The following is a 27,645-nucleotide window of genomic DNA, read 5'->3' as shown; positions in this document are numbered from 1 at the left end:
AAACAGAAAAATAAGTAATTAAGAACCCATTTATTGTGCATTTAGGTGTATTGTTTTAATATAATACTGTTATACGACAGATCAGAGAGTAGAGATATGAAGCAGACCTGAAGCGCTTAACTTGTCAGATACGACGTGATGACGTCACTAGTATGATAATTAATGCGTGGCGTCATCTGGCGACATTTATGCGACTTTTCGGGCAGGCTTTGGCTACTTTCCATTGAAAATAGACTGATGTAAACACTGATGTAGACAACGAGCTACAACTTTCCTTAAAACGAGCCTTGATCTCAGGCGGCACTGCATCATTTGCAAAGTGCAAAACTGGAAAAGCTAAAGAAATAAACAATCAAGGAGTTTAGTAAAGTTCAAAAAGACATTTGATCAAACTAAGTGTTGTAGTATGACCAGCAGGAGAGCATTGATGTTTAAACTGAATTTGGTGACACTGCAGTATGTGATGTTAATGACTATTTTTGTAGCAACACTATTTGCACTTTGCAGACGGTTCCTTCAGACTTCTCCAGCCGCATGCTCATAGAGATCAATTTTATATGATAGAGCTAGTTTTGAGGAAAATTAGGTTGTAGCTCGGATAGATATATACTGTATATAACTAGATGCAGCATTAGCAGCTGTTTCTGTGGGCCGCTATACATAGGTTGTCCGCCATATTGGAACGTTATTAGGTACGTTAAGCGTTTTTCACGTTAAGCGTTTTTCACGTTAAGCGTTTTAGAATGTCCCGATGAAAGCGTTACGTCAGTTTTGTTTGTGCAATAGGGAGCATTAGAGATGACGTGTTTTTGTATGCAAACCCTAGAAGCTTGAATGGGTCTTTGGTAAATCGCCTGAAATAAGGTCTGTGGTTAAGAAAACCTCTTAAATATTTTCACGTTTTATTCTATGACATAAAACACGCCAGTTATAACCCAATCGTGACTTTTTAAATCCTTAATGTGTCTTAAAAACCTTGGTTGCTAACAAGTTGTTAAAAGCGACTACTTCCTTTGGCGGGGACGTTAGACGTCATCTCGCTCACAAATAATGCAACATGGACACGAATCTCTAAAAACGTAGATGCGGATTAATTCACTGAGTAATTACTTAACAGGGACCATATTTTTAATAAAGTTTGAAGGAGTTGTCTAAGCATAGTGGTGGTGACGTTGATATCAAGTGACCTTAAGTGTAGTCTGTTTATAGCTTCATGTTAGCTTTTTACTTCTGCCGATTGTATTTCGGGTACAAAAGCAACACATGCTGTGTTAATTTGTAAAGATTGTCTTGATAGACAAAACGTGTAAAAATCATGAACATTTGTTAATCACAGAGCTTATTTTTAGCGGTCTTCCAAAAGTCTATGGGAAAAATGCATAGGCTTTCGGTCGAGGAAAACACTGCAGCACTAACTTCCGGGTTGGCCGGGTGGCTCCCTATAGCACAAGGCTTGTTCGACTTGATGCGGCGCCGCAAGATCCGACAGGCGGATGACATCAAAGTACCGCGAGAGCCATTCGAAAAACCATAAAATGTTTGGTTTCGAATCGCTCTCGCGGTACTTCGAAGTCATCCGCCTGTCGGATCTTGCGGCGGCACATCAAATCGAACAAGCATATAGGCTTTTTTGTTCGATTGCGTCATTACGCCTGCTTTGAACGTGAAACGTAATTGGCTCCTGTGATCAAATGCGTCATGCTTACGTTCTGGTTTATGTTTGAACGGTCGGGAGCTGCTGACTGCAACTGCTGGCATGCATTCGCAGACGTGGAGTTCACTGGATAAAAATATCGTGAGGTTCGGTTCAGAAGGTCTGCAACACGAGTTGTTTGTTTGTAATACTTTTTTATACTGTTTTTTGGTCTGTTTGTGCAATAAATTCCTGTGACATACTTTTATTTGCGTGTTGTGTTTTATATGGTTGAAAAGTGGTTAGGTTTAGGGCGGGGGGTGGGTTAGGTCCTCCAAACAATTTTGAAACCATAAATATTTATGAAACCAATTATATTTTTACAAATGCAATGAATTAAACGTTATAGCGAACAACCTAAAGCAATGCAATATCCCGCTCATAAAAAAACGACGCCAAAGGGTGCCCTGCGCGTAAAGGCGACGTAGGTGTGACGAGTCGGCAGTGAGAATGAGTTGGAATCCACACATATACTGTATGAATGTGTGTAATATGAGATTGAGAAAAAGAGATGAGTGATTCTTTTTCTTATTTTAAACATTTCAATCTTATTTGGTGACTTTGTGGTGATGGGGATCTAAATGCAGATTTGAAGATGGATGGACATTATTTCTGTGTACTGTAAATTACTCACAGCTGAATTGCTGATTTCTAGCAGCGGAAAACAGCAGATTTTAGTTTCCTAAAGCCACTAAATTAGGAATTATAAGGAACCTTGAACTATTTATAACTCAAGGAAAATAGTTCGCTTTGGGAAAAGTGTATCCTAGTGAGTCATTCAGTCAAGTCATGATTTATTAAGCAATGTTATGGCATACCTGAAACAATACAGATGGATTACGTTACAATACAAACCAGAGTGTATACATTTTCATTCACGACATACAGACAGGGTATCTAGAGGGTTTTATTTCAGAAGCCTTTAATTGTTTCTAGTTCAAAATCAAATTTTTTGCCTTTATTTATAGTATAGTAACAAAGAGAGGACAGGAAATGAAGTGGGTGAGAGGGATCGGGAAAGGACCACGAGCTGGGACTCGTACTCGGGTCACCCGGAGCGCAACAGCGCCATATGTCGGAGCACTAACCACAAGGCTATCGGCTCTGACAAAACTCAACTTTTAAACCAAGGCTCATCTTGATGTTGACATTGCATTGTCTTAAATCTTAACAGCGCAAAAGAAGAATCTTTGTTGAGATTTCTTTTATAAACATGCTTAATTTTTAAGGGTTCACGTTGAGTAGGGGTGACTACTGTAATCATTCTAATTGAATGAATTTGTTTTGTTTGGCCCATAAAATAATTCCACAAACCTTCCTGACTAAACGTTTCTGTGCTGTCTATAAAGGTGCAGGGCAGTTTCAATTATTTAACAGGTTTTAGCTGCCACCAACAAATCAGTTTTCTTTTACTGTTAGGTGTCAACAAACATTACTCGGACTTTAATGTAGTCAACATGCTATCTTGTGACATTTCAATTCCCAGAATCAAAGTGTGTGAGACGGAAAGTGTGCAAATATAGAATACACTCTTAAAAATAGGGTGCTACATCACAGCGATGCCATAGAAGAACCATTTCTGGTTCCACAAGGTCCATTTACTCAAAAGTTATTATAAGTATCATTTGTTTCTTTTTTGTAACCTAAAGATTCTTGTTCCACTACAAAGAAAGATTCTTCAGATGTCAAAGTTTCTTTATGGAACCATTCAGGAAAAATCTTTCTTCTATGGCATCATGAAGCACTTTTTTAAAGAATGTATTTGCTTGAAATGGTGAAACAACAAAACATTCAGCTGTCAGTAAACTGATTATCACATTTACTGCCGTTTGCAAAATTATTGAACAAACATTATACGGTCTTGTGCCTTCCACAGAAGATGTTTATAAATTCAGACCACATTTCTTAGTGGTTGCTACAGTATCAAAATCTAAACAGACATTTGACCTGCATAACAAAAAAAATTCTGGAAAGAATCGCCTATCCTGCCTTTAAACCACATGTCTTAGATATGGTATATCACAAGCTGTGGATCGTGGCATCTCAAAAATAAAAATTAAACTGGATTACCTGCACGTTTTTTAAATGAAATGTCTCAGTTCTCTGGTACATGAAACCTAGTGAGCCGCCCAAGTAGGTAGCACTGTGTGCTAAAAGCATGAGCATACTATACAAGAGCTTGAATGACATAGCTTTTGAGGAGACAATGCTTCAAAATATTCAGTGTAATTGTTTAGTAATATTTCCTATTTCAAAAATAGCTTCAGCTAGTTGTTTTTATATTTTTGTCAGTTTCTCCTCTGCATTTATTAAAGTCCCACTGCATTTGATCATTTTATCAGTTTAAATGTACGCATTTGTGAAGTTTTATTTTCTCTGACAGTAATTTCTTCATGCTTCCAAATGACATTTAGTATACCTGGATTCATGAATATGCAAATTAGCCCCCGCCTCCACTAAGTCTCAGACCACAGATATACTGTACTGTATATGTGTAGTTCCAGATGCTGCTAAAGTCGGTTTCTCAATGCAAATGTGTTGTTGTGATTGGTTACAGTTTCAAACCACTTTTTTTAAACTGCCTTTGGCAAACTGCAGTTTTATGGAGAAAATACTCAGCAATGGTTCAAAATGATGAATTTGCACATGCTTTGCCTTAAAGCATATAAAAAAACATATACTGTAAGTACATAAATAACATTAAAAATTTGATTTTAACTACAGGGGGACTTTAAATATGGACTTTCTGAAGACTGTGTTTTTTTGTGAATCTTCTGTATACTTGAGATGCTGTCTACAATATGAAGAGTGTTTGATATCTTAAATAATTTGTTGATTGTCTCAGAATCAGACTTTTTTTTTAACAGACCAAAGCTTTCACCTCTCTCTTCTCTCTCTACTGATGCTGTGGATGTTGTGTGTGAGCGGTGGGCCACAGAAGTGGACTCTGACTCTTTCTCTCAGATGTCTAATGAATTGCCATCCACATTTCGGCCTCTTTCACTGTGGGTGATTTACTCCATCAATCATTGATTATTTAGCAGCTGTGTTTTTTCTAGGGTACTCTCTTCCCAAAAGCACTCGCTCTGAATCACTTAGGTCCTTGTGTGCCAGCTCCTTTTAATGGAAATCCAAACCGATCGATGGACAGTAAGACGGCCCATCCCAGCACACACTGGAGCTCTTATAATGTTGAAGCAGAAAGGTGGAATGTCTAAAGAAGTGCACCTCCACTGATTCATGGAAGAATAAAGATGCCTGTTTTGTTTTTCTCATAAATATTGCAAGCAGAGGTGGAAAACCAAAGCTAGATTTTTATAAGATTTACACGTTTAGAAGTTTGTTTACATTTTTGTCCTCTTAAACATGCAATAAGAAAGTTAAACCAGTGTTTAAAAATGTAAAGTCATGAATGAATTACTAACCCAGGATGAAGTAGGAAAGGTATGAAACATGGTAACCAAAGGTTACTTTTAGCCAGCGGTTAATAACATTTTAATTGGGAAAGTGTGAAAAGCATATATGATATTCCCTAAGATACAGTCCATTTGGTATGGCTGCTTACAGAAGCCACTCAATTTATGGCATCTTTCATGTCCTTAGCTTAAACGGTGTGAGACGTGCACCACTAATAAGGTCACAGGGCAGAGGTAATGGAGAAGATGGAGATAAATCAAGGGATTGACATTGGCGTTGGCTTATCGATTCTTAAACTGAGGTTGGAACGATATTCGTCTTAATAAGATCATTGAACGGTTGACTAATGGCGTTGTGCATCTACTATGAGACAGGGATTTTTGGATTCTCTTTTCATGGTAATTGTAAGAATAAGCAGCTGTTAAGACCAGGTGATAGTTCTCTTGGGAGTCTGTTTCCTAAAATCACTCTGTTTGAAGAAGGATATACGAGCATTAAAGACATCAGTTAGCGTGTGGTGGCCTTGCTTAAATCAACAGGGAATAGATTAATGCGGGATATGCACGGCTGCTTGCGCTCTGCCTGGATGGTCAAGATTCTCCAATTACGTTTGGAGTTTTTACATTAAAGACAGATGATGTAGCCAAAAGCTTTCACACCTCGATACGTGCACAGATTAAGTTGTAGGATGTTTGGTTTAACAATAGTCGGATTATGCACAAGGCATTCGATTCATATTAGATCTTGATGTTCAATCCAATCTGATCGAATTTGTTTGGGTGCCATAATAAATGTTGTACTTTATGTGCGCTGCATCATATTGGTTTTTGTGATATCAGAGCATCTTAAAAGGAATAGAGACGGCTTTGACTCCACATGAAAGATCTCTGTGCAGGCTGCACCCAACACTTCATGTGACGCTGCACAACCCATAACCGTTTCAACCCCGGAGAGCTCCTAACTTCTCTGCCACTTGACATCTCTCTGCCTTTGATAATATGTAAAGAAAAATTCTTCACTTCTGTCCTTGAGGAAGAAAAAAAACACCTTTAGTGTAGAAATATTAGTCATTTTTAGCTCTGAGCCAGTCACAGATGCATTTTTAGCTCCCTGCCCTCAGCAACAGTGCAATTTTCTGCACTTTGGCTGTTGTGCATCTCGCCGCTTTTATCTTTTGTGTGAAATCTGATTGAAAGTGGTTGAAAAGGCTCGAGTGGAGTGTATGAATAGGAAAGCATTTATATGAGGGAGAGAAGCAAGAAAAATCAGTTTTCATTTAAAATGAGACGAGAAAGTTCTGCCGCTCACTCACGCCTCTCTCGATGCACTGAGCTGCACCGTATGAACCAAAGATGCCGACGTCTGTCTATTTTCCTCTTCTATCACATCCTCTTTTGAGTCCAGCCTGACTCAACTGTCATCCGCTTTGCCTACTAAATAAAGAAACAAATCATTTATTCAGCAGCCTGCGAGGCACTCTGCAGCCCTATGACCTGCCTGTCCGGCCTCGAAATAGAGATGGTCGGGTGTCCTACTGGGCTAAGTGTATCAGACCAGCACACTGGAGTGCCCATTGAGAAGGATTCAGGAAGACATTAAAAGAAAAAAATACAGAAGTCATAATTGACTCCCTTCATATCTTTGCTAAACTGCCATAAAAAGCAGTAGGGATCTGAATTATGTGCAACTTCCACAACGCTATTGTAGTGCTTCAGAAGAGGAGTATCACTTTTGCATCTTTAATAAAGTTTGTAGGTTCGCTTTCACTGTGTCAATGGTGAACTGCCCTGATAGCACACATACATCTGGCTTACGTCTATTTGACGTCTGCATTTACATCTGCAAGACATCTACAATACATAGTTTGCTCTGCAATACGTCTTGGAGATGTCTGCTGTCAGACATCATATAGACCTCTAGAAGATGTCTGTAAGATGTTTATGATTTAGAATGGATGTAAAGCAGCTCTTTCTATGATGTTTAGCAGATGTTTTTACGCAGCAGATCTCCAGATCTATAGCAGACGTATTACAGACTTTCAGACGTCTCCAAGACGTATTGCAGATGAGCAAACTATGTATTGCAGTTGTCTTGCAATAAATTTTTCGTATGCCTTCAGAACAATTAAAATAGTCACTTGCAATTATATTTTGAAGCTTTTGGGTACTTTGGAAGCCTGAAAGGATACACACACCGGGCCTCATTCATGAAACATTCGTAAATATATGAGGGATTTGAGCGTAAAACAGACCTTATCTGAAAACTCGTTCACAAATACTTCGTAAGCATCAAATTTGATAGTTTAATGTGTGTATGTTCATGAATTCCAATCATTCGTAAATAGAGTGCGCAAGCATAGGCTTATCCTCGACTATGAATTACAGCTTCGCAAATTACGTATCTAGGAATGCTCTTCTGAAAACGGCCAGCTGGTGGTGGCGCTTGAGAGCGCTTTGGAGGCACTGCGTCAATAGTGACTGATTGCAGAACAGCAGAACCGTACGTCACAGCAGTCACAGGGCAGCAGCGCCATGGCAGCAGTCTTGCCGGAAGTGGACGGAGTCACAATCTCAGATCGGAAGTGGGGGCGAAAGTAATGAGAAGTAAACGAACATCATAGCGCAGAAAGAGTACATGGTGAAAAGTTGTCTTTGTGTAGTTAATCTAATCGAATGTTGTTGGATTATCTGACGCTGAATGAATAAGACCAGAAAAAGCCCTTTGCAGCTTTCACATATACTGTATATAAAACCATATTAACTTTTCTTCAATACACATTTTTTTTATTTTCATTGAATAAATGATTGAACATTACAATTTCACCAAATTTCCCTAAATGCAGTTCTCCAAGCTGCATTAAAATACAGAATCTTCTCTTTCCTAAACAACTCTTAAATTGAAGAACTCTGTGACTGATTAGGAGTACAAATAATAAAATATAACTAAACATGTCACTTAATTTACCTTTTTCATTTTTGTACTCATCTCACAAAAGTCTAAGATAACAATAAAATACTTAAACTTTATTCTTGTCTGTTTCTGTTTATGAAACTAACATTGCTTTATTTCATTTTTTCTGAAATGTAAAATAAATTGTCTTTATCTTGTGTCTGTAGGATTAAAAGAAGTGGGTTGATTTTTGCTGCAACTTCAATAAAAAAGTTAAAACTCTTATGAGTGAATTCTACTCTAAAGATGTATATGTATTTGCAGTTTTTTGTGTTAGTAAAGAACTCAATCAGATATATATCACATATATTGGTTGATTTATTCATTTTTTTATATTTTGGATTTTTAAAAAAAAGTAGAAGTCGTGTTGAATGTCATTTTACCTAGGTGAAATGACCACAGTTTTAACGTAAGACAAGGATTCAGGTTGAATGGAATTTACGTTTGTTTTACACAGAGTGAACGACTTCAACATGAGTTTAGCATGTGTCAGAGTTTAGCATGATGCTAATAGCATCACTGTTAGCATATATACCCCATGTAGACGGAGCAGCGAGAGATGAACTACAGTGTGTACAGTACATGATGCGTGTGCACGCGAGTGTAGTCAGCGGATATGAGAGATGCGCGTCAGTCAGCCACACATGCGAGTATAAACGAGCCGTGAAAGACAGGCTGTGCGCGAGCACGTTTACATGTTTACTTGCGGCTTTGAATGTACTGAAGGCTGTGATGTTCTTGCCCGCATCACGGGAAACAGAAGATCGACTTGGAATCGGCGAGACGTGAGACTGACCGGCCAGTCACCGGTCGGGCCGATCATATGAAAAGCCGGCAGATTCCGATCTCTTGCCGGTCAATCGGTGCACCTCTAGTTATCTGTCATTCGTTTCATGTGGTGAGTTCCTGTTTGAGTTCAATGTAGTTTAGTCCAGTTATTTGTACCTAATGTCAAAGTTTATCTTTAGTCTTGTCCAGTGTAGTTTAGTCCGTGTTCCTGTCACTCCGCCATGTTTTACCTTGTCCTTGGTATTTTGCCCCCTCGTGGGTTTTTGTTTTGTCTATTGTTAATAAATGTCTTGTTAACCCCTTACCCCTTGTCTCCACTTGGGTCCTCTGTCCGTGTCTCACCTCCACGTTCATGACAGAATGAACAAGCCATTCCAGGACCCAGCAGACAGAGGGATCGCAGCGGGAGGGGTCGATGCCACCGGGCTCCCTTCCAGGGTCGAGGCCGCCGGAACCCCGTCCAGGGTCGAGACCGCCGGGCTCCCTTCCAGGGTTGAGGTCGTTGGGTTCCCCTCCAGGGTCGAGACCGGTACCCAGGCCTGTCCAGTCGACACCCTGTCCTATGTGTTGTTCCTGTCCCACCGGCGATCCAGCCGGTGTCCTAATTGCTGCCCAGCTGCCAGAGAGCGTTGCCCAGCCGTCGGAGAATGCTGCCCAGCTGCCAGAGAGCGCTGCCCAGCCACCGACATCCTGTCTTGTCTAGTCTTGTCGACGCCCAGCCCTGCTTAGCCGGTTGCCCAGCCGGCAATCCAGTCCGCGTGTCAGCCGGCAATCCAGTCCGTGTGTCAGCTGGCCTTTCCTGTCCGTGCGTCAGCCGGCCTTTCTTGTCCGTGTGTCAGCCGGCCTTTCCTGTCCGTGTGTCAGCCGGCCTTTCCTGTCCGCGTGTCAGCCGGCCTTTCCTGTCCATGTGTCAGCCGGCAATCCAGTCCGTGTCAACCGGCAATTCCAGTCCGTGTCCTTGTGTGGACTTTTGTGTTTTGCCCTTGGTTGGACTCCCCCCCCTGGACTCTTGTTTCCCCCCAATTTTTATGGTTATTGTTTTATCATGTTGCCCTGTTTTTTGTTAATGTCACAGTCTGTCTTGTCTTGTTTGTTCCTTGAGGAGCGTCAGGTTGCCGCTCATTAAGGAGGGACTTCTGTCATGGTTCTACCCCATCTTGTCTTGCTTTTCTTGATCTTGTGGCAGAGCCATGGCAGAACCTCTTGTTTAATGTGGAGAGAAGCATTTTGGCCCACTTGGCCTTCCACATGCTCTCTCCAGTGCTCATCATTGTTCCTGCCCTCTTGTTTCCTCGTTAGTGCTCATTATTAGCTCATGCCCCGCACCTGTCCCCTCTTGATTTGGTCCCTTATTTAATGCCCCTTTGTTCTCTGTCCTGTGCTGGTTCATTGTATTATCTGTCATTCGTTTCATGTGGTGAGTTCCTGTTTGAGTTCAATGTAGTTTAGTCCAGTTGTTTTACCTAATGTCAATGTTTATCTTTAGTCTTGTCCAGTGTAGTTTAGTCCGTGTTCCTGTCATTCCGCCATGTTTTACCTTGTCCTTGGTATTTTTCCCCCTCGTGGGATTTTGTTTTGTCTTTTGTTAATAAATGTCTTGTTAACCCCTTACCCGATATCTGCACTTGGGTCCTCTGTCTGTGTCTCACCTCCACGTTCATGACATTAGGATTAATTGCATGTTTTAAGAATTTTGATTTATTTTAGGTTTAATGTAATTTAGTTAGGTTTAATTTTTTAAAATTATTGTTAATTGTGTGCCTTCTGTAATGACTTGATTTTGTAATGTAAGTTTATGATGTGTAGTGTATAGTACATGGTGTTATGTACTTTGAAAAATTGGTTAATACTTAAATGATTAAGTAAAAATAGTTAAACTAAATGAATTCAAATGTTATATTGCTCAATAAAAAAATTACATTGTGTTTATCTTTTAAGACACACAACCAACATGTTGATAAACTTAAATTTTTAGCTGTTAACAATAGGATACGTTTATTTATTAACATTTTTGTTGAAGCATTATATGAATAATACACACACACGCACGCACACAACACGCACACACACGCACGCACACACACACACGCTTAGGCAATAAATACATATAGTGTATGCATATACGTATACATATTTTCAATTAAAACCTTTTAATTAAATACTGATTTAATATTAGCTTACAACTTTGTAACGCTCCACAAAGCTAAGTGTAGTTTGATAACGTTTGCATGAGACTGCTGCCATGGCACTGCTGCCTTGTGACTGCTGTGACGTATGGTTCTGCAGTTCTGCAATCAGCCGTATCTCCGTTCTTCGGGAGACGCGTTTGTTGCTATGATTTGGAATATCCACAGCAGTAACATGTTACCAGTATCTTATTCTAACTTTGCTAAATATAAAAATGCAGTAACCAGCAATATTAACTTCTCCATTGTTGTGCTGTACAAGTTTGCTGGTTTGTCAATGTTGGTCCCGCCTCTCCTCCACTGTAATTGGACGGCTGTGTAAAAAGGGACGGTGACGTGCTCTCCGTTTTACCCAAAGTTAAAGAGTAAAAACAACAAAAGACATTGTAAAAGAACTCGAGAAATATCATTATGATAAATAGTGCATCAAAACACAATCTCATCAGATTTTCTAAAAGAATACAGTTTTATGCCCAATTTACACATGGTAGGGAGCACGTGTAAATTTCTTTCGTACCAAGGAACATTTTGAAAATATGAACATTTTCATGAATCCGAAAACTTACAAACAAAAAACAATTTACACAAAAATGTGTTCTGCTCGTGTTTCATAAATGAGGCCCATAGTCTTTTTGAGGACAAAAACCAAGACAAATTCTTCATTTCGTTTCTGGAGAATTGTTATTTGTGGGTGAACTGCCCCTTTGAATTGTTATTTAAACGCAGTCTTGTGTTCTGCTGAATCTTTTATTTTATTTTAATCTGTCGTGATGGCTTTGGAATTAAAGAACCACTGACGTTTTTGCATCGTTGACTTCAAACCTTGTGTGACACAGAAATAAATTAATTGCACACTTGGACATGCCCCCCATTCACTTTCATTGCATGAAAAATAGCAGCATTAACATGAGATTGAGTTTCGTGGAAGAAAAATGGCATACAGGCTTGAAATGAGGTGAGAGAGACCAAATAATGATGGAATTTGTATTTTTTTGTGAACTTCTTCTTTGAAGCCCCTACGTAGAAAAAGAGGAAGTTTACTTGGTTTTGGAGTGGTGGAAACAGCATTACCCCTTTATAAGCGCAGTGCTTGAGTGATGTACCCTGAATCGGAAGTGTAGGTAATTAAAATCAGTGCATATTTGGAACACAAGAGGCATACTAATAGATTCAGAGTGCTGCACCAACGTTCTGGAGCGTTCTGCTACAGCCTTCTGAAGTATGACTCATTTCTGGCATGCTGAACTTAGCACATAGTTGCGCTTTTGAGTGGTATTGTCTCCGGATATTGGTGTCGAACAGACGTAGCATTTTTTTTTTGGCTGGTTTGAAATGACAGCTCTATAATGCTCTGCAATCTAACTAATGGTGAAGCTTATTATAGCGGTACAGTGGAGCCAGCCATAGTTTAAGAGGGAAATATTATTAATGGTTTTTGCTTAGGCAAGCATCACTATTATTATTGCTCATACTTAGGTTGAGAGATTCGAAAAGACCCTTAGCCCTCGATATTAAACATGGGAGTGTAACTTGTCCCGTTTGAGCTGTGGACAATGAACGATGTCATAAATCATGTAGCCTGTCGAGGGTAGGTGGGTAGGTGGATGCTGTTAGCCGTCTCATAAAATCTCATAAAGTTACACTGAACGAGGGGCTGAGCCATATTTAGAGGCCAGAATATTACAAAGTGATGCCGTGATGGTGTTCACATTTCTGATAATGGGTGCCTGCTGTGCAAAACTCCAAAATTTAAGTGGGAATATTGGATGTCATATCGGTAAGTTGTCTATTTACATCACTGTAGTTGTGGATTCTCCTTTCTAAAATTTCTGTGCGCTCTTAAATAAAGTGTTCCCAGCTCTGTTGGGATATGTCCTACTTACAATGTGTGTGTGTGTTTGAGAAGCTAATAAGGCAGACAGAGGTGTTTACATGGCAGCAGGTTGATCAGATTCCTCCCACACGGTGAGAGACTGTGATCACTACACCAGTGCACCACTGGAATCAATGTAGGCCTTCCAGAGATTTGGTTCATCCTTTCTGTGTAAAGGTAGAATTGGGCGATAAACCCTTTTTGCTTAGTTGTCGATATCATTACATGTATGAATGAATGAGGCATTTATACAGCGCTTTATTGTGTATTGCTGTACACCCAAAGCGCTTTACAATTACATGAGGGGGGGTCTCTCCTCAACCACCACCAGTGTGCAGCATCCACCTGGATGTAAACTTGTTGAACTTGTGGTCAGTTGCCAGGCTGTTATGTTGTATTAAAGGGGCAGTCGTGGCCTAATTGTTAGCAAGTCAGACTTGTGACCAGAAGGTTGCCGGTTCGATTCACGACTTGCTGTTCAATAGTCACTGGATGGGTTAAATGCAGAGGTCACATTTGGGGTATGGGTCACCATATCCAGTGTTGGGAGTAATGCGTTACAAAAGTAATGCATTACAGTAACGTATTACTTTTTGCTGTAAAGCAGTAGTGTAAGGCATTACTAATCCATTTTCAGAAATATTTTACTCGGTACATGTTCAGTAATGCTTGCATTACAACAAACTTTTCGCCCGAGAGACATTAACAAATCAAAAATCCCGCAAGTAAGTTCTATTTCCTGTTCGTGAATAGACGCGTGTGGTGTCATTCATCTCCCTCTGGCTGGTGGAACTTTGTATTTTGTATTGTAACGGCATGATTTCAGCCTCTGAGCTAAAGGTCCGAGGCTATTGGCCCCGCCCGGTTCGCTGTAAGCACCAGTGTTGCCAGGGTCGCGGTTTTCCAGCAAAATTGGGCTATTTTGAAAACGCAGTTGCAGGAAAAATTATGGAGCTGCGCAGGTTGCGGGTTTTTGGGATACTTTCATAGTGTACTGCGGCCGCCAAAATGTTTATTTATATTCTAAGGATAAATGTTAATTGATGAGATTCTTAATGTGTATTCATACTCCGATGAATACCTGGCAACTCCAGGACCGGTGTCGTGCCGAAAACACACTCCCTGCCAGATTATGCACCCCCCCCCACAATGGTTAGGGTGAGGATAAAGTGTTAGGGGAGGGGTTAGGATTAGGATTGGGTGTGGGGAGGGGTTAGAATTAGCCAATCGGACAGCGTGTTATTGAAGGGGGTGCATAATCTGGCGGGGAGTGTGTTTTCGGCACAACACCGGGACCCGTTCTCGAAAGTGTGGGGAACGAGCGTCTGACAGGCAGGCTACAGTACAGGGAGGGACGCGGGAGCTCAGCTCAACCAAAGAGGAAAATATAGCGGTGGTATTAGACAATGCATCCGAATGATGTTTTTACCAATGTTTCGTAAGGTGCATGTCACCTTGCACAATGAAAGAAATGACGCGTGAGTGTTAAACAGTTGATTCGTCCGGCTGCCAAATATCACGTTTGAGCAGCTATACGCAGTCTAGAACAACATTGACGTGCTTGTACACATTATACATATGCAATATATTTAACCAAGCTTATTTCTTAAGCAAGTATTTGCATGTCTTACGAAGAGAAAACACGTTTCTCGTCCATTTCCGAGCGTGGCCTCGAGCACACATGGGATATTTTTTAAAGGGACACTCCACCCAAAAACGAAAATTCTGTTATGGATTACTCACCTTCTAGTTGTTCCAAACCTGTATAAATTTCTTTGTTCAGTTGAAAACAACGATATTTGGTAGAATGTTAGCAACTGCAAATTCTTTGGCATAGCAGAAAAAAATATAATGGTAGTCAAAGGTGACCCAGAATTGTTTGCATTCCTAAATCCCACAAAACATATTTTGAGTTCATCAGAACAAAAAATATATACAATACCTAGGAAACCATTCAGATAAGTAAATATAGCAATAGAAACGTTTGGCAGTTGTTAACTTTGATTTGACACCGGAAAATAATTGGGCTAGTTTTCATTCCTTTTGGGCGGGTTTTGAGGGGTCATTGGGCTGCTTTCAGGAAGCTAGTTAGCAAGATCCCTGTGACCTGCAGCAATGACAAGGTATGCTAACATTTACATGATGACTAGCTAGAATTCTATATAATCTAGTTCAGTGATGAGATGGGACTATTTTGTATATAAATACCTTTGAAAAAAATATATTGTATTTTGTATTTAAATGTGTTTAATCTTAGTATTTTTGTGTTTTCAAACTGAAATACTTTTTGCCAATCAACCTCCTTATTAGACTGCATGGATGGGCAGTGTATTCACATTTTGCTATAGTATTTTGAATTTAAATGCATTTAATCTAGTATTTTTTGTATTAATTTGTGTATAGCCTAGTTAATTCAAGAAATCAGCAGTCTAAAGAGGTTGATTGGCAAAAAGTATTTTGTATTTTGAAAATACAAAGACTTATTTTAGAATGTTAAGTTCTACTCCTGTAGTTATTTTGGTGAAAGTAATACAGGAGTCATGTAACGTATTACAATTCTGAGACAGTAATATTTTAAATTAAGGGATTACTTTTAAATAACAGTAACAAGTAATCTGTAATGGATTACAGTTTGGAAGTAACTTGCAAAACACTGACCATATCTGACAAATACTGTAGGTCACTTTCACTTTCATATGGCTCGAATGCTTGTTTTTCTGGGTCTTCGGTGTGTTATAAGTTGCCCATGCATGTATTAGACATGTAAAATTGCAAAAATTACAGTGTAGGAACAAAAGATGCGTTCTATCTAAAAATGACTGCTCACCCAGACCTACCTGAAACGCCTCGTGTAACCACACCACCACAAATCTACGTCAGTTCGTGGTATGATTTGACTAAGACCGCCCAAATGTATACGCAAGTTAGGTGGGCGTACCTGTAAGTACAATTGCTTTGGAACCTGATGTTCCCAATATGGTAAGAGGCATTTCCGTCACACGCTTGCAGTATTCGACCAATCACTATACACTGGTTAACTGGCCAATCGTAGCACACCTCGCTTTTCAGAGTGATGAGCTTTGTAAAAAATCTTCGCATTTCAGAGAGGCGGGGAAAAGAGGAGATACAAACATGCACGGTATGTGGAAAATACAGCGTTTTTGAACCTTAAATTGTGTATACACATTGCGTTACATCTAAAACAAACAATAATATTCGTTTTAGCCGTGTCATATGACCTGTTTAAGATATTCTGAGTGGTTTTGCTAAAGCTGCTAAATGTTGCTGTAAATCTTTGGGTTGGGATTTAAACTCTGAACACCTACAGTAATACTTGTTACTTGACAAAGACCATTTAGAAACAGATTTCCACCTGTTTAAATCACCCTTTCTGCTTCAGCTCTATGGGATTACTTTTGTGTCAATAAAAATGAAAGCAAACTTTAAAAAAATGAACAAAAATATACAATGAGAAAGAAAAAAAACACGTTGATAATGGAAACAATAAACTCAATTGCAAGAATGTGACATGATTTTCAAATAAACTGATATTTTTCTTAACAATTTTCTAAATTTCGTTTTTGCAAATAATAGTTTTGAATTTGCTGCTAAATTTTTCATTTGCACTTTTCGAGTTTTCGTTTACGCTTCTCAAGTTTACGTTCGCATCTCTGGCACAAATCTCATGTGTAGGCGGGACTTATGGTCGCTTTAAAGTTGATACTGAAGACAGTACAGTGCAACGAATTTTAGAGAACGATCTGCATGCTATCTTTATTGTTTGTACTTAAAACTACTTTATTATTTAGTTAGTATATTAGTAATTGGTATTTGAAGTTGGTAAGTCATGCACGGTGTGGATCCAAGCGTCTTCTTCAGCATCGTCCTTCTCACCCTCAGGTAAATGAATGTAATTCAGATAATAAAGAAAATCGCTAAAAGTTTTATTCATGTACAGTAGCAATTCTGTCTTTACTTAGCTCGTTCATTGTGTGCTTTATATTTTTTGTCAGGTATTATTTTATGGACTATTAAGATTATTTTCTTAAAAAGGAATGAACAACTTGCATTATAACATCCAATAAAGACACATTACCCTGCTAATATACTAACAAAATAAGAAAGTAATTTAAGTACAAACACTAAAACAATACAATACAGAAAACCGCAAGCAGATTGCTCTCTAATCCGCTGCACTCACTTTACTCTGCCAGTAAAGTGGCCATAAATCCCGCCCACAAGTGAGATTTGTGCCAGAATGGCAAACGAAAACTTGAGAAGCGTAAACGAAAACTCGAAAAGCGCAAATGAAAAATCTAGCAGCGAATTCAAAAGTATTATTTGCAAAAACGAAACTTGTTAAGAAAAATAGCAGTTTATTTGAAAATCATGTCACATTATTGCAATTGAGTTGTTTTCATTATCAAAGTGTTTTTTTTCTTTCTCATTTTATATTTTTGTTCATTTTTTTAAAGTTTGCATTCATTTTTATTGACACAAAAGTAATCCCATACAGCTCGATCTACCACAGTTTGACAAACAGAAAGTTCCGCCCAAGATTCATGTGATTGGTTTCTATCAATTGACATGTCTAAACAGTTAAAAGCTCCAAAATTTTTATTCCAAAAAATGGAATAGGATAAATAATTTCAATATTAAAAATAAATTATGCCATCCATCTGAAAATCATTTTACCTCACTGACAGTAGGTGGCGCTGTTTTCTCGCTATGTTTCACACATGCACGTATACCCAGGTGCACTTCAGGGCCGGAGTTAATCTGACATGACTGGACAATATTCTTGAGAGTTTGTGGAATAGAACGACACACACACATACCCACACGCATAGTACTTTTGCGTTCCCGCAGTCGCCCGGAGCGTATAAAAACTCGCCCACATGCATCCACATACATGCATTTACGGCACACATGCTGAGATGACCAGGTTATACGCTGAAACATCATATTGAGAAAGGTTTGTTTCAGTGCGATATTGTGTTTTTTTGTTCTTAGAGTTCATCATTATGTCCACATCTAGTCTTGTAATCCCCAGGGAAAAAGGAGTTCCCAGGCCCTACAATTGGTAATAACTGCCAGTCAGCCAGTAATCAGCTAAGTACCATAATCCTCCTTGCAGGGTAAAGTCGTTCTTGACCTCCAGCTATATACAGCCTGTGATAACAGCATTAAACGGTAACACCACTCTTCATTCCCAGAAGCCTTTGCTCCTTGCACGTTCGGCCTCTTGGCACCTTTCGGCCTATTAGATCCGAGTCTTGGCTCCCATGTGGCCTGCCAGCAGGTAACTTTAATGTCTCTGCATGTTTGAGAGCGTGTTGGGGAGGGGAGAGTAGCGTGGCTAATGATGCTAAGCTAGCAGTAGCAGTGGCCTGCTTTCCCCTTAACTGGATCTCTTCAAGCTCTTCGGCAGTGTGGTGCGGTGCACTGTTCAAAGAGGGATTTGCGCTTGATGCAGCCGCGTGGTCGACGTGCACACGCTCGCAGCCCAGATGTGCAGCTCTTGACTGACAGGTGCGTGCATACATAGCGCGCTCAACTGTGGCCTCAATAAATAAATATATTTTTGCCTGTGCAGTGTTTGTGAGACTGTCAAGTGCTTCTCACTGAATGTTGCTTAGCTGACAGTGTTGTGACAGCTATACAGATGTTCATAAAAGAGTCATTATAACGCTGAGTAATATCTGCACAGAGCTGCCGATTTATAAAAGCAAATCCTGTTTGCAGGAAGGTTTTGGCCGTTGACATAAAATAATATCATGATGATGATGTAGAATTTGTACTGCGATGTCTTGCTTTTTTGTCCAGCCCTTCATCTTAGTTTTATCCAAGCTGCTCAAAATTTGATGGAATAAGAGCATGTTGTGCACGCCAGTCAATAAAAAACACCAGAGACTCCTTGGTGTTGTAACCAAATGCTAAGTTTAAATAGCCTATGTGTATTTGCGACAAATGGGATGACAGTTATTTTTTTCTAGAAATTTTGGTGTTACATTTTTGCCTGCTTAAAGGTCCAATGCGTATACTAATTTTTGGAGGATCTTTTGACAGAAATGCAATATAATATACAGAAGTATGTCTTCAGAGGAGGATAAAGACCTTACTGTGGCGAGGAAGGTGGGACGGGAGCCGTGGGGCGGGGCCGGTGGCGTGAGTGATAATGGAAATCAGCTGTGCATGCGCCGGACCCGCATCACCCACGGAGGAGATTGGGAGCATAAAGGGAGGAATCGACGGGACTGCCGAGGAGAGAGGACCAGGCCCGGACATATGTTAAGTTTTGTGTTTATGTTTGTGTGGCAGGCTTACTTTTACTTCCGTATTATTGTTTGTTTATTTTTGATTAAAGTTTGGTGTTAAATGTTCACCGGTTCCCGCCTCCTTCCTTCCCGTTTTATTGAGTTTATTACACTTACATAATGAAGCGTTATGGTTTTATTAGCTTAGAATGAGCTATTTCTATCTACATACACCGCTGGTCCCCTTGAGTGGAATGCGTCGTGTTGTTTCTACAGTAGCCCTAAACAGACAAACTGCTCTACAGAGCGCATTTCATAAATACATTATCTCCTTCGGCAAAGAAGTGAAAATCTGACAACATCGTAGTCCTGTGTCAGCCACCATAGTGCTTCAAAAGGGAGGGGTGAGCCATTGGTTGCAATTCGCAACACTTACCACTAGATGCCACTAAATTTCACACACTGGACCTTTAAGTAAAGCCATATTGAACATTTAAATGGCACATTTTGATCCTCACAGGACCTTGTTATCTTCTAGTTACAATATGATATGATTAGAAATATAAAAAAGTTTTGTTTATGAGGTGACAAAACATCAAAAAAGCAAAACTAGGTATACACATATCTACATATAAGACCTTTATTTCTATGCACATCACTTCTGACTGGTGCAGTTTGAAAAGACATGAGACATCATGTTTATTTATGGGAGTGTTTGTGGGTTCTGAGACGGATCCGTTGTTCAAACATCAGCACTATTTCAATGGGCGAACATTAGAAATATGCAGACTCTCTACAGATGTAGTGCAAAACCGAGTTAAGCAGATGCGGAATGATGTTATCTACACAGTCTAAACCATCACCAGTGTGTCAGCTGTGCTCAAAGGGGCCTTTATTTTATAGCAAGTCCCTGAATGTTGAAATGATCTTTCCTAAGAGTTTGTTACAGGTCCGGTTATAAAATGGCACACACAAAATGCAGACTCAGCAGAATCGGAGGTCTTAAAATATGCTCCTATAAAACTCCTGTACCTGTCTGTCGGGCAGCTTAGTTTGAGCTCATAGGCAGTGGTGCAGAATAACAGAGATGAGACAGCACAAGTCGAGGAATGACATCATTCATTTGTGTATTAAACTGCACTAGTGTGATGTCACAATGGATGTTGTCAAGAGCGCATCACAGCATATCACAGTGTTAATTGAATACTTTCTGTGTAAAACTGCCATGTTGTTGAGGTGTTTTCAAGTGCGTTTTTGGTGCGTTGCCATTAAGTTGATGACTGGTGATTGCTAGGCGGTTTACTGGTTCAAATCTAAAGACCTTCAGGCTGGTTGGTGGTTGGTGTCTGTTTACCATCTAGTGGATTAGACAACTTCTGGGCGAGTCCTTTGCATGCTAATAGTCTGTGGTGGACTCTTTGCTCTGCCTGTGCGTACCTCTCTCACCCCATATACAGGAATAAAACCCACCACATTTAAAAAACAAATTTGAAGGCAATTAATCTTAAGGCAATTACTGTAGAATTAGTCTACTGCAAGCAGTTTTAATACTGTCTAAGTCATGTAGTTTTGTATTGTATTGGGTTGTGTTGTTATAGTATGTCAAGGGCAATAAAAGATTATTGATTCTTTGACTATTTGATGAATATCTGTTACTGGATTGAAGGACTGTGTGATTTTGAATTTGGGGAAACAGAACACTCTTTATGTGCCTTGGCGGTTCAGTTGGGCTACACAACAACAGTGTCTTGGAGGTATAAAAACAGGTTCAGAATGCAAGTTTTTGAAAATGATGCTGTTCTGTTGATGTCTTGTAGTCTTTTTGTAATCTGTGTGAACGGGGATCTTTTGGAAACTTTTCAAAACGCAAATGGAAATCTTTCACATTTTTCAACATTATTGTTGTGTAAATGTGACCTTAGTCTGTGCTGTTTTTTTTAATAAAGTGCTAAGAACGCAGAAGAAAATATTAGCTGCTGCATTGCATCTCGTGATGTTTTATCATCGCACTCTTGGACATAGATTTATTTAACATAACAATAAGATTTAAAACAATGTTTTATTATGTTTTAAGACTCTAGGATTTTGTTCAAGGGATGAACAGTGGGGCAGTTACATACTGAGATGCACAAGAGAAGCAACACAATGGGTGATTAAGGCTGGTCTGCACTGCATGTTGAATTTATTAAAGATGAGGTAACACACGCAGTTTCTGACAATTTTCTGCGTTTACATTACTTTGTTTACATTATGCACAAATGCGCCAATTGCCAAAAAATCACAGCCATATGACTTAGTTTGACCTACCGCCTGCAGTTCATGTCCTGCATCTTTTAATGCTGGGACAGCTCCATCTATCAGTTTCAAACGATCTCCAAATCCAGCGATATATCCACCATTTATATAACTTTCATCACCGAAATGCAGTGAGCAAACAAACACTAAACTTCCGTCAGCCGAGTGAAGCGGCATTGATGGAAGTGCAGTTTCTCACGTTGGCTGGTTGAAGCATGACCGCGCTCTTCCTCGCTCTTTCGCTCAGTGGATGACGCGTGGGCGTGCTTTTCTGGGAGAATTGTCCAATAAGGGACTAAAAAAAACTAAATCTGTACAAACCCTGGCGGAGTGAATCGAGCACAGAAATACTACATCATACAGTACGTTCAACTCGTATCAGTTGACCTTGTAAAGCTTGAGAAGCCTGCACAGTTAACATTGTAAAGAAGTCAGAATGCTTGAAATAGCTTGTTACCCCACCTTTAACGTGGGGTGTCTTTGTAACTCAGTGTGACACGTTTTTCATCATAAATCTGTACAAAGCTAAACACTCTGCCCTTACAGATTAACCGCTACAGGTTAATAGCCATGGCATGAAGGTCTGTTGTAGAAGACAGACAATCTAACACCGCCTGCAGCTCATTCTTACAGAGCTTCACAGTGCCTGTGGGCTCTGCAAAATTAAAGAGCTCCAGGGGCAGAAAAACAGTGATAGTTAGACCCTGAAGATGAGTGGGGTTGAAATGATGGCCATGGATGTTAAGGTGACTAGAGCAGTTTAGTCTGTGTCAGTTTAAGGGACTAGTGCTATGTAGGAGTTAGGGATGAGTCAGGATGGTCAACCTGTCCAGTCCTCCGACAGTCAACTAGCTTACTTTTTAAAATAATATAATTTATCTGTAGTGCTTTAAAGTTATTTTCCATTGTTACAGCGTTGTGCTTTAGCCATCAACCCAACAGTTACCTCCTCTTTGAATAAATCCATTTAAATTTCCCATTTTAAGGTATCACTGGTAAAACCACTTCCAAAATCACTTTTGAGATGATTCAAGACTCAAACCTAAGTTTTTGAAATTGTTGATTCATGACCAGATTCAAATAGTTTAGAGATTCTGTAGTGACATTCCGAGGTCTGTTTTCCCCCCAAAAATCTGATTACACACCGCTCATCCGGGTACAATATTCAATATTGTCAATACTTGATATTCAATATTCATATATTCGCTACAACTAGTCATTTTTTAAGTATCTATGTATGAATAGCTTAAAAAAAAAGAGATGCCATAAGAAGCTTATTTGTGATTGATTGCAGTGTTTTGTTTTGACAAGTCGCAATGACTTCATTCTTCTGCATTTTCAGGAAAAGAAGCCCATCAGCATCCAGGGATCCAAACGCGCCATATAACCAAAGGGAGGGGGAAGGAGGATTGCAGCATGCCCCGGCTGAAGGTGGCATGCCCCGCTCACCGTCCGACTACGGACGGGACCCTGGCCGATCACCAAGGAGTTCAAGGATGTATGACGAGGTGGGAGGTTACCAAGACACTCGAGGACGCTGGCACTCGCAGGACCAGCGTTTGGACGGCCAGTTAGATGACTATGAAATCCAGAGGCGTCGTGAGGAGGAGTACCAGGCTCGATACCGCAGCGATCCCAACCTGGCACGCTACCCGGTCAAACCCCAACCCTACGAGGAGCAGATGCGCATCCATGCCCAGGTGTCACGGGCTCGGCACGAGCGCCGCCATAGCGATGTCTCGCTTGCCTACACAGAACTTGATGACCATCTGCACGGAGCTGGGGTCCGTCAGTCTCGCCTTCCTCTTTTGGGAGGCCCAAGTCAGCGTTCGTACTCGGTGGACAGGACCTCACCAGGCCTTCGCACGTCCAATCACAGCCCACCGACACCCCACCGCAGCCCCGTGCTGGGAGACAGCCGGCGAGGTGTGGGGGACCCAGCGAGAAAGCCCATGCTCCAGCAGCACCACTTGGACCCTAGCTCAGCCATACTTAGGAACAAACGGGATAAAATGGATAGCATGCTGCGAAACGACTCGCTAAGCTCGGACCAGTCGGAGTCGGTTCGGCCTCCTCCACCCAGACCCCACCGCAGCAGACGTATTGGAAAGCTCAGGACCATGGACAGCTTCAGTAGCTCAGAGGAAGAGCTGGCCACAACACCAGAGTACACCAGCTGTGAGGATGTGGAGCTGGAAAGTGAGTCCATCAGTGAGAAAGGTAAAGGCCGCTTGCTCTCAATTCAATGATGGCAGTGGTTTTGTCAAATTGTGTTGGTGAGACCAATGCATTTTGTTTCATCTGACTTTTAATATAAGTTTGAAACTGTACTTGCTCCGAAAAGGCTTTGAGTTTTAACCCATGCAGGGTGTTTTATTTTTCATACAGGCTTGGGCTGTAGATGCTGTAGCGTGAAAGGAAGGCAGTGTAGAGCTTGACAATAAGGGTAAACATATTGCCACTCATCATTGACAACTAATTTGTTCCTGTAACATATTTCTACAGCTTTTGCTACAAGGCATCTGAAGTGTTTATGTTTTCATGTTCTCTAAAAAAGGGGCTTGATTTCTCTGTTTCTTTCTCTTTCTGACCACCTGATTTGAGATCAGTCCATAGCTATTGAAGGAAACCGACCGGCTGTACAGTATCTTCTTTGATATCTGTTTGCTTTGAGCTAGTATAGCAGAGGTTTTGTTATAACTGTTTTTAAGGCTATAGTTGTAAAGTTTGCCTCTATATTGCCATCACTGTTGAAGGGCTTAGATGAGGCAGGTCGTATAGGTCCCTCACCGATCCTTCCATCAACCTGCTCTTTTCTTTTTCTATCCTGTGAGATATGTGGGGTGTTTCTGGCCCCTCCGGAGAGCTCTGATGTTGTCAGGGTAATAATTAGCTCAATTGGATAAGCCTCTTTGCACATGAGCAGTCGCTAGAGAAACTGTCTATTCTCAATGAAGACAGGGAGTCCCAGCAGCTAGGCAAAGGAGGGCGCTAGTAAAGGGGCCACTCCTGAGTTCCAGCAGTTCATGTGTCATGACTCCTTCTCCACTACAGCTACTTAATACATTCAAGATTCTGGAGTGCGGCAGAAGAACTGTGGACAAAGTCTGTCAGAAATATTTTAGGATTTTCCAGATTCTACTGCTAGGAATATAACAGACATACATTTGCTCTTTCTTACCTAATAAAGCAGTACATGTCTTGATTGTAGACAGGAAGGAGGTTGATCTCTGATGACAAGTCCTAATGCTTCCATTGGATACACGTCAGTCAGTCACTGACAACCAAATCTGATTGGTTTAAAGTACTTGATTCCCCCCACCTGCAAATTGAGAAAGGGATTTGGTCAATGTAGCATCCTGGTAAAGGCACGCAACGAGACGCTACGCTGTGTGAAGTCAGGGAAAATGGTGGTAAGTGGATATTTTGTTGCACCAACTGTGATAACTGTGACAGTTCTTCTGCAGTGTGCTTTGGACTGTTTTTTAACATAATTGAAAGTTATTGTATGATTATTTTTGAACTTTCACTTTTGAGTAAAACTGTTATCTACAGGGTCAAAATAGCTAAAGGTGTAGGAATGTGGCCTCGGTGCAAGTGATTTATGCCTGCAACCGGGGACCCGTGGGCAAGCTGTGGGTGTTCTCAGAGTCAGGGATCAGCCCTGCAAACTCAGGAGAACAGTCTGTTGTGACTATGTAGGGCAGGGTGTTTGAGCTGGCTTACAAGAATAACGGTAAGCTCATTATTGTAAGGCATGAACTCCATTTCAGTGCAAGGAGAGAGAGAGGGGGAAGGAGGAATATACATGGAGAGGTGCTGAAGAAAGGCAGGGAGTTGGGTTGACATCTTTCATGAGGGGGTGAGGCAAGAAATTTTAAGTGACCCAAGTGCGAATGAAAGAACTGCAGCTAAGTTCTGGTAAACATCTCGGTGGACATGGTCAAGTAAATCAGCTTTGCAAACATTTAACTTATCAAGGTGTGGAAAGGGTGGTGCTGTAAAGACGGATTATCAACAATATTTTAGGACTTTACACAACACAGATCTATTTTCCGGAAGACACTTGGGACGGTCTGTGCATAGTGGGAAAATGCTGAATACTTCTGGTCTGTGAGGCATGGTGTATGTTAAGACGGAAGTAATGTCTACTGAAGTAAGATAACTTTTGTAATATTTCCGAGGTGTCACATGTTAGCAGACAAATTAAGGATAGGCTACTTGAATATCAGACTTTTGTGATATTTATATGTCTTTCTCCAGTTTATTATTGTGTCTTTGTAAGATTAGACTGATTTGGCTATTAACAATTGCTCTTTTTAGTACAAGATGATACAGTCACAGTATACTCTACCCATTTGCACATGACCTATGAATTTTGTGATTTAAAGGTGGTGTACAAAACTAAATCTAGCCTGTGATTGGTTGTGTACTGGTAAGAAGGCGTGTCAGTGTTTGTACAATATTACTGTACTGAAATCTCCTCATGTGACTGGCTGAGGGGAAGTGGCCTAACATTTCTTGCAGACGCAATTGAAAAACCACAACTAAGTGATTCTCACAAAATCTTGGTTTCAAGATGTCAAACATGATTTTATTAAAAACAGACGCATCAACAAATTACCTTTTTATTCATTAATACAAAGTATGACATGTTTAAAATAATTATTTTTACTGATAGTTTAACACAACATAGATTTTCTTACAAAATAAGCCTTAAAAAATGTCATTACCGTAACCATTTAAAAACTGTCAATCCCGAAGCATGTTTTGCTAAAAAAAAAAGAAAATCCACTAGGCTTCATACATATTTAGACATTAATGCATTATATTTTAATAGAAAATTATATGTAACCATTTTTTAAATGTGGAAAACTTTCTGTGTCGGTAATGAGAATAAAAAAGTATTGTACTCAGCATGACAAGAGAATATTAAATTTTTAACCAAAGAAATACAAAGTAATCTGTTAAAAAACTGTGTGTGTAAAAGTCCTTAAAATATTATACGGAGCCTGAGAATATCAGTCATGGACACTTATCTTTCCAATATTTCTTCATTTTTATTATATGTGAATGTTATCAATGTTATATGTTAGAATTACAACATAGAATGCACTCAGACAAATCGGGGCATGTTACGGCAAAGATAATTTCATTAAAAATAATTTAAATAAATAAAATACAAAAATAATGAATTTTTATGTTCAAATTATGCGTAGAAAACACAATTATGTTTATTATGATTTTTTGTGTTACATATTTAAATGTTTCATAACTAAAATGTTTTCCGTCATGTTTCAGTGGTTTTGTGAGATTGACCTAACTACATATAAAGATATCCCTGCAGGTTATATATAAAAATACAGCTTACTTGAGTAAATTGATTTTATTTATTCATTTGTGTATTTATTCTTACCAAATTATGTGCATGATAAAACCTTTACTGACATAGCAGACACATCCCTATTCAGCAGGTGTGGTTGTACGGTTTCTAACCTTCAATACTGTGGTCACTTTCCAACGCTTACCACTGCATTGCCTGTGATTTTGAAAGAAAATAACTATTTTATTATAAAAGACTTGCAATATGTTAAATATACAAAATGCAGAATTAAAATAAGCATGAAATGGCAGAAAGCAGCAGTTAGACTGTACTTAAGGGTATTTTATACAACATGCAATGATATTATGTAAAATAGTTAACTACATTTTAATGCAAAACCTGCCATCACAATGCTGGTACTGTATGTTGTGGCTAGTAGCCTAATTCTAGCATATTCTGTGTCTTTAATTGGTCTATATTATTTTTATCACCCGTTTCGAAATTAAATATTAATAAAAAACTAACATCAAATCTCACCTTAAAGGAACAGTTTACCCCCAAAATGAAAATTCTGTCTTCATTTACTCACCCTTAAGATGTTCCAAATCTGTATTATTTTTTGTTCTTATATGAACACAGAGAAAGATATTGGGAAGAATGCTCATAACCAAACAGTTCTTGGCCACCATTGACTACCTGTCACGGATCTCAGGTGTGGTGAGACAAGAACAGAGGACCCAGGTGCAGACAGCGGTTAAGGGGTTAACATGACATTTAATAACAAAGACAAAAATATAAAACAAAGACCCACGTGGGGGTAAACATAACAAAACAGAGGAACAAGAACAAGACTAACTAAACTG

General features: G+C 39.8%; 1 protein-coding gene across 1 annotated transcript in view; it reads left to right on the top strand.

Moving 5' to 3' along the window:
- Positions 1 to 27,645, top strand: part of rims2b (regulating synaptic membrane exocytosis 2b) — a 117,540-nt gene that overhangs the window by 27,150 nt on the left and 62,745 nt on the right. Inside the window, exon 7 of the mRNA XM_057354440.1 lies at positions 22,802 to 23,679. Coding sequence (XP_057210423.1) covers positions 22,802 to 23,679 — 878 coding nt within the window. The remainder of the gene's footprint in view (positions 1 to 22,801; positions 23,680 to 27,645) is intronic.

Source organism: Triplophysa rosa, linkage group LG16 (assembly GCF_024868665.1).
Source record: "Triplophysa rosa linkage group LG16, Trosa_1v2, whole genome shotgun sequence".
Classification (NCBI taxonomy): domain Eukaryota; kingdom Metazoa; phylum Chordata; class Actinopteri; order Cypriniformes; family Nemacheilidae; genus Triplophysa; species Triplophysa rosa.
Note: the sequence above shows the minus strand (reverse complement) of the source record. Positions and strands in the feature narration are given on the sequence as shown.